Consider the following 12,781-nt stretch of genomic DNA (forward strand, 5'->3'; position numbering starts at 1 on the left):
GTCAAGAGGGATTGAGCACTGCTCTCCTCACTCCCAACTCTCAATTATTCAGCCTTACCAGATTCTCAACACAGCGATTACGAGTCTTTTCTATCATGCACAGTCACACGCAGGTGCCGAAGGATCATTAATCACCATGAAAGCCACTTTCGTTCATTCACTGAATAGGCCTTTGGCAGTTTATGGTAAGCTCCAGCCTCACCTTTTCAGTTCTTTATTACCAAAACAGCCGACAGGTTCAAACCATTTCAAATGTGACGTTATGTTTAATCTTCTGAACTTGCATTTGTGTTTTTTGTAGCAGCATTTGTGTCAAATGCATGCCTTGTACATTGGGCAGATGTTTTGTTTGGGTGCATGATTTTAATTTGAAATATCAGCAGCTGAGCTGACTCATGTAAAGTGAGTGGCGGAGGGAGTTGATCACAGCCTGGCAACCAGCTCTACAGCCGGGCTAATGCGACGGGCTACCTGTGCTATATAGTCCTGCACTCACAAGACAGTCAGCTATTTGACTTGAGGCTCTATCAATGTGATAATTCAATCTAGGCACACAGCATAAGTTGTAATGTTAGTGAATAATTTCAGTGTAGTGGATTAGCTTAGCTCGCTGGCGTCTACTGCCCTGTTAGCTGTTCTCATGCTAACAAGCTAACGCCTATAAGTTCAATTTCTCTTACAGACGTTAGCATAGTAATACACTTCTTTTGAATACATAAACATATGCTGCAGATGTCATATGATGACTTAAGTAGACATATGTTCCTGGAGAATGCATTTTACGTAACGCTGGCTATGCAAGGCAAGCTATGTGATTAAGATGGGTTAGCCAGCTGAATGAATAAGCAAACCACAAGATTGTCAAATGCAACACCGTTAATCGCAACGCAAACAGCTGGGTGGAAATGTCACCCTAATTTTCACAAACAATCAAAGTGCTTATTAGCAAGATATGATAATGTTTAGAGCGGAAGAATGGGGTAAAATAACCTCCTTTGCTGCTGTACTAATGCTTTAGCTGACAACCTGTAACTTTCTAGATTCCAATATATTATGTTGTTATTATATAACTGGCTGTAAGAACTTGCAAGACTGTTTTATCATTCTGATAATCAATATACACCCAGGTTCCTTATATTTCCCTATGTAGTGGAGAATAATCAAAATAGCACAAATTATAGCACAAAATACTACCCGTAAACTGTCTGACTCCTAGAACTAAATTTTTAGATACTGACAACCACATAATTTAGCATTATTGGGTTTATTAGATGTTATCTTAGGCCTATGGAATGATTTTAATAAGTTTAAGTAGCTAAAAACTGGAGTGGTGTAATTTATATATTCAGTAAATCATGTATGCATTAGAAGCATGCATGTCTATTTCATTAGTGTCATACTTTGGGCAGGTTTTCAACAGACCATAAAGGTCTAACGTCAGCCTGCTTATGAAAGTTGGCTGACTAGATAAATAAGTTAATAATCAATGGGTTGACTCAAGACCTGCATTTATACATGTGTTCATGCTGAGTACGCAGAGGTTGTCATTTCTCTGGAAAGATTCCAGGCATCGTTATGAACATTGGAAAGCTGACAAGTATGTGTCATCAAAGCCTCATCTGCACTTGATGAACTTTCTAGTTCTGAAGTCCGTTACTCTGAATCAAACTGGTTTTAGGATATTTCATCATCACTTTGCATTGTTAATCTTTGGTTATGGTTATACAAAAATGTATGAGGTAGGCTTATAGTGGTAGAATTATTTAATCTTTTTATACCAATTAAAGAAAATAAACTGGTTTTGTTTCAGTTACTGGTTTCTGTGGTAATGTGTGTGTGTGTGTGTGTGTGTAACAGTTAAGGTTTAAATTGTTTCACTTAGGGATGTGTGATATATCAGTACCATATTGGTTTTCAACCAATATTAGAGAATGCTTTTGATTTATCTGTATCAGTCAATATTGTATATACATTCGATAAGATTTTTTAAAAATAGTTTGTTCATCCAAAAATTAAAACTCTGTCATTAATTAATTACTCACCCTCGTTCCACACCCGCAAGACCTTCGTTCATCTTCGGAACAAAAATTAAGATATTTTTTGATAAAATCCAATGGCTCAGTGAGGCCTGCATTGACAGCATGTTAATTAACACTTTCAATGCCCAGAAAGCTACTAAAGACATATTTAAAACGGTTCATGTGTCTACAGTGGTTCAACCTTAATGTTATGAAGCGATGAGAATACTTTTTGTGCGCCAAAAATAACAAAATGATGGCTTTATTCAACAATATCTAGTGATGGGTGATTTCAAAACACTGCTTCATGAAGCTTCAAAGCTTCACGAATCTTTTGTTTCGAATCAGTGGTTTGGAGCGTGTATCAAACTGCCAAAGTCACGCTAACCGTTGAAATTTCAAAACCCTTACAACGTAACAAAGCCTCGTTTACTGAAAGCATGTGACTTCAGCGCTCCATTTTTTTTAATGTACATTTATGTAAATTTTTTATGTGTGTCAGTTTATATATCTATGTATTTATATGTCAAAGTTCAAAAGAAAAATATTTACTCATAATAGAAATATTTTGGAAAATTAAAAATATTTTTACTATCACTTTTGATCAATTAAATGTGCCCTTGCCCATTTTAACTGTCAATAATATATATATATATAAAAAAAAAAAAAAAATTGTGCATGCTCATTTCCCCTATTTTTTCTTTTAGATTACTTGTGCCGTCATTTAACGCTCACTTTCTTTAAAATATTTATAATGCAAAAAATAGTTATTGACTTGTCTGTTTAAAATACATGGAAATCCTTGAGTCACTGTACCTCTTTATCTCTCAGATGTGACGGTGAGGGTGTAAGGTGGCACCATGGCTGTGATGATACCACCAGTAAAACTTAAATGGTTGGAGCATCTCAACAGCTCCTGGATCGCTGAGGACAGCGAGTCCATCTCCACCCGTGAAGGCGTCGCTCTGCTGTATGGCAAGCTGCTGGCCAATAAGGAGGTGGTTCTTCTCCCTCAGCAGGTGCTATGTTTGAAGGGCCCTCAGCTACCGGACTTTGAGCGAGAGTGTCTGTCCAGTGATGAACAGGAGCATTATCTTGACGCGCTGCTGGCCAGTCAGCTGGCTCTGGCCAAGACAGTGTGCTCGGACTCCCCCTTCGCCACAGCCCTACGTAAACGCTTGCTGGTCCTGCAGAGGGTTTTTTATGCACTTGCCAGCAAATACCATGACAAGGGCAAGGTCAAACAGCAACAGCACTCTACTGAAAATACTCTGGGTTCTGCGGACTTGCAAGCAGTTAACGAGAGGCCGCGCTCTAGTACAGATGCCCTCATCGAGATGGGCGTGCGAACAGGTCTTAGCTTGCTGTTTGCCTTGCTCAGGCAAAGCTGGACGCTTCCTCCGGCCGGTCCAGGGATCAATCTCTGCAATGATGTCATCACCACAGCCATTGAAGTGGTGGGCTCTCTTCCACCACTCTCCTTGGCCAATGAGAGCAAGATTCCACCAATGGGTTTGGACTGCCTGGCACAAGTCACCACGTTTCTGAAAGGGGTGACCATGCGGAACTCCGGGGCCGATGTGGTGGGGAGGAGGCTGGCATGTGAGCTGCTGCTGGGCTTGGCAGCGCAACGAGGGTCACTGCGCTACCTGCTGGAGTGGGTTGAGATGGCCCTGGCTGCGTCGGCCGGTGTCAGTAGCCTGGAGCAGAGCCAGGAGGGGCTGATGGGATATGACTGCTTCATGAACATTCTGATGCAGATGAGACGTTCACTGGTACGTCCTCACTAAAACTCTCATATACTAACTCCAGTCTGTTTTCACAAGTGTTTTTCATAGTCCTGGTTATTGTTAAATGACTGGATGTCTGGTGTTACAGGGTTCATCTGCTGATCGAAGCCAGTGGAGGGAACCAACCCGCACGCCTGATGGACTCTGTTCACTATATGAGGCGGCACTCTGTTTGTTTGAGGAGGTAACATACTCATAAATATATTTATGTATATTTGTTGTATAGATAAGAAGAGGCCATGTTATTTGAGATGTTTTTTTTTTTTTTTGTTTTTTTACACATGAATCACTCAATGATATAATGTTATTATTACAGTGTGGGTATTTTGATACAGTCTTTTATTGAACCTTTATTAAACCTTTAGACTAAATGTTTTTTTTTGTTTTTTTGTTTTTTAATTGAGTATCATATTTGATACATTATACTTTTGACTCATATAGTATGATATAGGAGAATATGTAGCTCATACTCAAGGAGGGAAAAAATTGTTTTATTCTGCGGCCTAAACTGAGCCAAAATATGCAATTTATGCAATACAGTGATGAATGCTTAAATAAACATTCCTTAAAAGCCTGATGTATCATATTTGATACTCATGTTTTAACATTTCTCTAATTCTCTAAATTATGTATGGATGATCAAGTTTACCCAAGTTGCTTCAGTTCAATTAGTGTTCAGTTTTAAATATTACATACAATACAATATTATGTTACAATATAGTTATACGTCACTTCTTATGTTGATAATTTGGAGGCCTTAGAAATTTGCATATAAAATAAGTATACAGTAGGCATTATAGGGTTAAGAAAAAAACTATTTAAATGTTATAAATCTTATTCTGTCAGAAAAGTAGGACATCTTTCATAAGGACTTTCCACACATTCAGTTTATTTAAGTTCTCAAGAGTCCTAGAATAGAGTGAAGTTGTTATAATGTTTGGTGACGTAATTCATCAACATGAATAAAGAGTCCTTGTTGTTTTCTGTTAATTTTCTCATCCTTAAAAGGTAGTACCAATGCTCAATGTGCTACCATAATAATACATGGAAATCTGAACCAAAATAAATTCGAATCAATTTAGCCACAATATCATATGTATAAATGGGGATTTGTGGGATCATGTTGACTTACATACATTTTTTGTATACTATTGATTTTAGATTATTATAATGCCCCCTAAGCCAAACTCATTTTCGAATTGGACTAAATGTCACCTTAAGCGGATAGTTCACCCGAAAATGAAAATTATCCCATGATTTACTCATCCTCTAGCCATCCTGTGTATATGACTATCTTCTTTCAGACAAACACAATCTGAGTTATTTAAAACAAATCCTGGCTCTTCCAAGCTTTATAATGGTAGTGAATGGGCCTCAAGATTTTGAAGCCCAAAAACATCCATCCATCATAAAAGTAATCCATACGACTTCATGGGGGTTAATAAAGGCCCTCTGAAGTGAAGCAATGCTTTTTTTGTAAGAAAAATATCCATATTTAAAACTTTATAAATGATAATAACTGGCTTTTGGCAACGGCCGTATGCAAGTCGAGTTCCGGTGGAAGGGTGACCTCTGACCCAATGCATGACGTGGAATGTAGGAGGTGAGAGTAGCGTTATCCTCTCATACATATTTTTTTTAATATTAAAACTCAGGTTGTGTTCATCTGAAAAAAAATAGTCATATACACCTTGGATGGCTTGAGGGTGAGTAAATCATAGAATCATTTTCATTTTTGGGTGAACTATCCCTTTAAGCAGGACAATAATTTTTACTTGTTAAATCTTGGTGCATCCACGAAGAGAGCATGCATAAGATGTACTGAATAAACTACTGAAAACAAACTAAAACGAAAGTAAATGCGTATTAATAATAACAGAGTTCGTTAGGTTATATTGACATACCAAAAGTAGTCATTGAATAATTTAAATCAAATAACAACATTGATAACATAAAAAAAGAGAAAGCACTCACTGCTCTTGGCGGGGCAACTTTAGCTGAAATAGGCCACTTGCAACCAAACATTGCCATGATTTTAATTATAGGTCTGCTTCTCAGTCAAACACATAATGCGTATGAATGCAAATGTTAATTATTCAGTGCAGACTTTTAAACAATTGAGATTCATTTGTATATTTTCCTTTTTACCTGTCCATGATATCATTATTGCTGTGAGCGATTGTTCTCACCAAATCCAGTTTGTGCAAAAATCCATAGTGAACAATTAAAAGATAGTTTCTACAGCTTTAAGCTGCAATCTGTAACATGCTGCACAACAAATCTGCCCTGCTCTATCTAAAAATAGAATATTAGGAATTTATGCCATACCAATCATTCTGCAGACTGAAATGAGCAATGAGTTTGACATTATTGATTTGTTTCAAATTGGTTTCCTGGTGTTGTAGGTGTGTCGCATGGCTTCAGACTACTCGAGAACTTGTGCGAGTCCAGACAGCATCCAGGCGGGTGAGGCGGCCATGGTATCTGAGACCTGTGAGGTCTATGTGTGGGGCAGCAACAGCAGCCACCAGCTTGTAGAGGGCACTCAAGAGAAAATCCTCCAGCCCAAACTAGCTCCCAGCTTCAGCGATGCACAAACGGTAGAAAGCATCTTCATATTAACTATTCATACTCTGTTAGTGTCCTCCTTTATGCCCATAATGGATATTTGATGACCACATCTCCTGTCTTTCAGATTGAAGCTGGCCAATACTGCACATTCGTCATTTCCTCGGATGGTTCAGTCCGAGCGTGTGGAAAGGGCAGCTATGGTCGCCTGGGACTGGGTGACTCAAACAACCAGTCCACTCTTAAAAAGCTGACCTTTGAACCTCACCGTGCCATTAAGAAAGTATCATCATCCAAAGGCTCAGACGGCCACACGTTAGCCTTCACCAGTGAGGGGGAGGTGTTCAGCTGGGGTGATGGAGATTATGGCAAACTGGGTCACGGAAACAGCTCTACCCAGAAATACCCCAAACTAATACAGGGCCCTCTACAAGGAAAGGTACTCAATTCATGCAGTTAAGCATCATTTGAGCTTTTTGGGCTCTCAGAACAGACCTGTGCGTTTAAATGATTAATGTTTTCTGCTTCTTGTTTGTGTGTGTGTTTGTAGGTGGTAGTTTGTGTTTCAGCAGGATATAGACACAGTGCTGCAGTCAGTGAGGATGGAGAACTCTACACTTGGGGAGAGGGCGACTTTGGCAGATTAGGTATACAACTGTCTAATACGTATATATCGTTATATTTATTATTATACATATTTAAAAAAAAAAAAAAAAAATGAAAGAAATGTTTTTTGAGCACCAAATCATCATAATCGAATGATTTCTGAAGGATCTTGTGACTCTGAAGACTGATGTATGCTGAATAATGATCCTGAAAATTCAGCTTTGCCATCACAGGAATAAATTACATTTTAAAATATATTAGTTTGAATTGTAACAGTATTTTACAATATTACTGTTTTTACTGTATTTTGATCAAATGCAAAATAAATAAATGTTTGTGTATCATTGATAACATCATTGTCTACATCTGTAGGTCATGGTGACAGTAACAGTAGGAACATTCCCACGCTAGTTAAAGACATCAGTAATGTGGGTGAGGTGTCCTGTGGAAGCTCCCACACCATTGCGCTGTCTAAAGATGGACGTACAGTCTGGTCGTTTGGAGGCGGAGACAATGGTGAGTTGAGTTAACCTGTGCCACTTGTTCTGCCAAAGAGATATTTGAGACATTTGAGAAGGCTTGTTACCTTCTTTTCCTTGTCAACATATAATAATATGAACTTGCTGGCATTTATCTCCAGGGAAACTAGGTCACGGTGACACCAATCGTGTGTATAAACCCAAGGTAGTAGAGGCGCTACAGGGAATGTTCATACGCAAAGTATGTGCTGGCAGCCAGTCATCTCTGGCTCTCACCTCTACTGGTCAGGTATGGCGCATTACTAAGCTACAAATGATTGTGTTTTGATGATAGATTATAAAACAACCCTCAGGCAATTTGAGTTCATGTTGACTCTAATGCGGTGAATATTAATAATAAACACACCATTTATATATTGTGCAGGTGTACGCTTGGGGTTGTGGTGCGTGTCTTGGCTGTGGTTCATCGGAGGCCACAGCTCTAAGGCCAAAGCTGATTGAGGAACTTGCCACAACCAGAGTAGTAGACATCTCCATAGGAGACAGCCACTGCCTTGCTTTATCACATGGTAAGGGATCACTGTGCAAACCCATTGAATTGGGTACTCAAATAAATGGCTCTGTCTGGTATGCTTAAGTCAAGTCAAGTCAAGTCAAATTTATTTATATAGCGCTTTTACAATTGGTAATTGTTTCAAAGCAGCTTTACATATTAGAAGCACAGAAAAAAAGGGAAGTGGTTAAAACTGTACAAACAAGCGTGGTAATATGTAACATATACAAGATGGTGCTACATTAAGCCAATGTCGGCTGACTTCCAGGGGTGGAAAAAACCCCCTAGGAGAAAAACCCAGCGTGCTAGCACTGGGAAAAAAGTCCTAGGAGGGAAAAAACCCCTTGGAAGATATATATATGTAAATGTATATGGAGATCAAAATCTGAATTATACATTTTTATTATAGAGATTAAAAATCGATTATATATAAATATATGTAAGCGGATACGGGGATCCTGGGCTACGTTGTAGTCAGGTCCAGACGCAGGTTCTCCATCTGACCTGGATACGGCCTGGATCCAGCACCCGGCAAACCTCAGGATAAGCAGAGAGACAGATATTAGCGTAGATGCCATTCTTGTTCTGATGTACAGGTATATCTAGTGTTATAGGAAATGTTCTCGGTTCCGGCCGACCTAATTATTGCAGCGTAACAATCCTTTAACGGATTTGAAAAATGTTAATGTATTGATAATGTGTTATGTGTATGCAAGAGCAAAGAGATGGTTGGTAGTGCAACAACATTACTAAAGAGAACGAGATGTTTCCGTATAGGGCTGGATAATTATTGAATTTAATGTATTTTCAGGGAGTGTTCTTGCAGGGCATTAAAAAGTCTGCAATTAGAATCTCATAATTTTAAAGCCATAAAAAGTCTACTTTTTTCTACTTTTTTTAGTGTACTTTATTATTACATATTATATATATATATATATATATATATTTCTGTTAGGCTTTACAATTTAAGGAGAGGTCTCAAATCCGATAGAAAATGTGGGTTTTTAGGACGTGTAACACCAAGTCTTTGTTAGTACCCAGGTTGCAGCTTGACTGTTATGTACGTCTTTTTTTATGTACATGACAGTGCAGGCTTCCCCAGAGATGAGTAGGGGAGGGGGAGTTGCTTGGGGAAAAGAGAGTAGGCAGATTCGAGCGAAATGGGAAGTCAAAATTTAACTCCCAATGGCTCGAAAATGACCGGTTTCAGAGATGGTTGGCAACAACTAAGGACAGCATTGAAGCAAATTGCAATTTATAACACAAGACATTCGGTACTATGGAAAGGTGGTTGAATCTCTAAAGATGGCAAACACAACTACAAAACAGGCTGCTTCTATTGTAAGTTTTACGCCATAAAACTGGTGCAGCAACTCTATTAATTACAACTTTTGCTTCCTACAATTATTAAGAAATGATAATTGAGATAAAATTATTATTGTTCCGCATTCCATTTCACAATGATTCACACATTTTGTCTATAAATTGTTGTTATAAAACCAATGCACCTTGCCATTATAACATTTTGCTTTTCGCCCTCTCCCTAAAATACCAAACTCACTTCCCACCAGGCTGTGGCATGTTTAGTTCAGACTGAGCTAAGATGACAGAAAGAGAGCCTTTGGTCAACAAGAATTTTGCAACATGTTTGATCTAATTCATTTTTATGTACTTTATATTATTTAAAAACAATAATATTTTAGTATATTTCTTTACTTTTTTATATTTGTGTTTTTTCGTGTGTGTGTGTATAGAGAGAGATATATTGTAATTACAGTAAATCATTACAGTGTTAGGTTTGTGATCCTATTAATATATTCTCATATTTTGTAAACTTAATAATCAGTAATGTAAGTCTTCTTTATGGGGCTGTACTAAGGGTTGTGTGAACTGTAGTTTGAGATAGTGGGGGTTCAGATTAGTAGCAGAAGGGTATGTGCTGACTCAGACTCAGATAAGGTGAAGCGAGGGGGCCTCACGCATGATGTCACAGACAATTTGACGCTGTGTACTTAAACAGAACATGTACAGTTCACGTGTATTAGGAAAAATGGTCAGGTAATCTTTTATATTTTTTTTTTTCATGTGGATGTTTTTGATAAAGACAATGAAGTGTATGCCTGGGGTAATAACTCCATGGGTCAGTGCGGTCAAGGGAATTCCACCGGCCCCATCACCAAACCCAAGAAGGTGATTGGTTTAGATGGAGTGGCCATTCAGCAGATCTCTGCTGGTACCTCCCATAGCCTGGCATGGACTGCCCTCCCAAGAGACAGGTTAGCAAACCCATTGAACCCTTTCATAACCTTCTGTTATTTGTGGCTTTTAGGCATAGCTTCTTTGTCATGTTCTGTTTTTATTTTTTCTTCTAACTCACTTTTCATCATACCCATGAAAGTGGAAAGTAACTTTTGAAAGTGATGCGTTACAATATTGCCTTACTCCCTGAAAAAGTAACTAATTATGTTAGTTACTTTTTTATGGAAAGTAATGCATTTCGTTACTTTTGGTTTACTTTTTCTCACCTGGGATGGGCTTGCTTGTTTGATTTTTAACAAAAAAAAGTTCTGTTTTTGGCAAATGTAAAGACCCTTTCACACCAAAATTGAAAAGAATAAGGCTCAGGCTTAAGCAAGTGCAACCTTACTTCCGATTTCTCTCAACATGGGGAAAGGAGAGGTGTCGGTCTATACACCTAAATGGGAAAACAAAGTAACTTGCGTTACTTTTTTGAAAAAGAAACTCCGATATTTTGTTTTGAAATTAAAAATGAGTTACTTTACTAGTTACTTGGAAAAAAAAGTAATCTGATTACATAACTCGCACTACTTGTAATGCATTACCCCCATCACTGCCTATATCTATGCTAATGATCTTGTGTGTGTATATATAAAGGCAGGTGGTGGCCTGGCATAGGCCCTACTGTGTGGACCTGGAAGAAAGCACTTTCTCTCACCTCCGCTCATTTCTGGAACGATACTGTGATGGCATCAACAACGAGATCCCACCGCTGCCTTTCCCATCTTCCAAGTGAGTATTCTGCCACCATCATAGACGAGTGGAGCCTGCCTTGTTTTTTAAGTGCATTAATATCACTGGAAAATTACTGCTGCTGATATGATTTAGTTGAGATCAAGTTTCAATTGATTTTCTAAACCATCCTGAAGGTTATTAAATATTGACTATATATCTTCTTGCACTATGGAGTAAATTTGTTTTTGGGCCAACAGGGAGCATCATAACTTCTTGAAACTATGTCTCCGGCTCTTGTCCAATCACCTGGCTCTAGCTCTTGCGGGGGGCGTGGCCACCAGTATCTTGGGACGGCAAGCACGGCCACTCCGCAATCTGCTTTTCAGACTAATGGATGCGTCAGTGCCTGATGAAATCCAGGAGGTCTGTGTTTACATGTGTTTTGCCACATATTTGTTGCTGTGATGGTTTACTCTGGCCTGTGTTTTTCTCTGATTAGTGAAAATAAGTTGCGTTTTGTAGGCTGTCATTGAGACTCTCTCTGTGGGAGCCACAATGCTGCTGCCTCCTCTGAGAGAGAGAATGGAGCTACTGCACTCGCTCCTTCCTCAAGGACCAGACCGCTGGGAGAGCCTCTCCAAAGGACAGGTACTTATGTGTGCCTGTATGAAAAGAAAAAGCAATTTAAGTTGCTTAACTTAAAGAATTGTCTGTAAGTCATACTTCTATGAATGTGTGTGCTTTTTCTGCCTCAGAGGATGCAGCTGGACATAATCCTCACCAGTTTGCAGGATCACACCCATGTGGCATCTCTGCTGGGGTACAGCTGTCCTCCAGATACCTCTGAGCCTCCCGCTCTACCTTCTGACTCTGTGCCTGGCACTCACTCTGACACACATCCTGACACACATTTGGCAGAGATCCTCATGAAAACTTTACTCAGGAACCTGGGCTTTTACACGGTCAGTCCTTGGCAGCTCTTATCTTGATTTACACGTTTATATTAAATTCTCATTCATTACAAAATATTTCAGATGTGTGTCTTTAAATGCATCTTGTTATAGGATCAATTAGTCAGTAATGATGGTGACTTTTTTTCTCAAATTTTTAATAAGCAAAACTTACTTCATTTTGTGACCGGCATCACTGAAATTAATAATGCGGTTTAGAAAGTGACGGAGATGTTGATTCAGTGACCACTCGCATGGATTCAGTGAGTTCATACAGTGAAGGATTCACCAGACTAATTCAAACCAGTTACTATTTTTAAGTCTTTTTAATGATTCATAAAAACAAACCAGCTCATACTGTAAGAGTCATTTGTTCCTGAATCCATACACTTGCCTGTTTTTGCATGCAACCTACAAAGACAACTAAATAGAAATGCATTTTGCGATACACATACCGAATATGTAAACTGATATACTCATATTTGGAAACCATTTTATTTCTTTTGCTGTGTTTAATGTCAACCCGTTTTTTTTTTTTTTTGTTTTTTTTAGAACAAGGGCATGTAAAACTGTAAATCAAATTTGGAGAGATTCAGCCAGTACTCTTGTCTGCCAAATGGATCTTGTCTGGGTAAAAATGTAAACGGTGTCCTGTTTGTGAATGTAAACTGAGTCAAGAAGATAAATTGGATATGTGTCACAATATCGTGTCTGTGTATTACACTCGCGGCGTAAATGCAACCTCTGATATTCACTGAAGATCATCTTCTCAACTGTGGTCCAACCTGCTCTTTTGTACAATCTTCAACAACATCCTATTTTCCTGTGTGCATTTGTGTGTTAA

At 38.6% G+C, this 12,781-nt stretch overlaps 1 protein-coding gene across 5 annotated transcripts in view; it reads left to right on the plus strand.

Annotated features, from left to right (window-relative positions):
* Window positions 1-12,781, plus strand: part of herc1 (HECT and RLD domain containing E3 ubiquitin protein ligase family member 1) — a 54,916-nt gene continuing 42,135 nt past the window's right edge. For all 5 annotated transcript variants that reach the window (XM_067399562.1, XM_067399567.1, XM_067399563.1 and 2 more), the window contains exons 1-14: window positions 1-185; window positions 2,850-3,793; window positions 3,897-3,992; window positions 6,214-6,408; window positions 6,504-6,815; window positions 6,927-7,023; window positions 7,355-7,498; window positions 7,623-7,750; window positions 7,886-8,030; window positions 10,119-10,290; window positions 10,910-11,044; window positions 11,245-11,410; window positions 11,510-11,635; window positions 11,743-11,949. In XM_067399562.1, the coding sequence (XP_067255663.1) occupies window positions 2,879-3,793; window positions 3,897-3,992; window positions 6,214-6,408; window positions 6,504-6,815; window positions 6,927-7,023; window positions 7,355-7,498; window positions 7,623-7,750; window positions 7,886-8,030; window positions 10,119-10,290; window positions 10,910-11,044; window positions 11,245-11,410; window positions 11,510-11,635; window positions 11,743-11,949 (2,838 nt within the window). In that variant the 5' untranslated portion in view covers window positions 1-185; window positions 2,850-2,878. The remainder of the gene's footprint in view (window positions 186-2,849; window positions 3,794-3,896; window positions 3,993-6,213; window positions 6,409-6,503; window positions 6,816-6,926; window positions 7,024-7,354; window positions 7,499-7,622; window positions 7,751-7,885; window positions 8,031-10,118; window positions 10,291-10,909; window positions 11,045-11,244; window positions 11,411-11,509; window positions 11,636-11,742; window positions 11,950-12,781) is intronic.

This window comes from Chanodichthys erythropterus, chromosome 11 (assembly GCF_024489055.1).
Source record: "Chanodichthys erythropterus isolate Z2021 chromosome 11, ASM2448905v1, whole genome shotgun sequence".
NCBI classification, from domain to species: Eukaryota; Metazoa; Chordata; class Actinopteri; order Cypriniformes; family Xenocyprididae; genus Chanodichthys; species Chanodichthys erythropterus.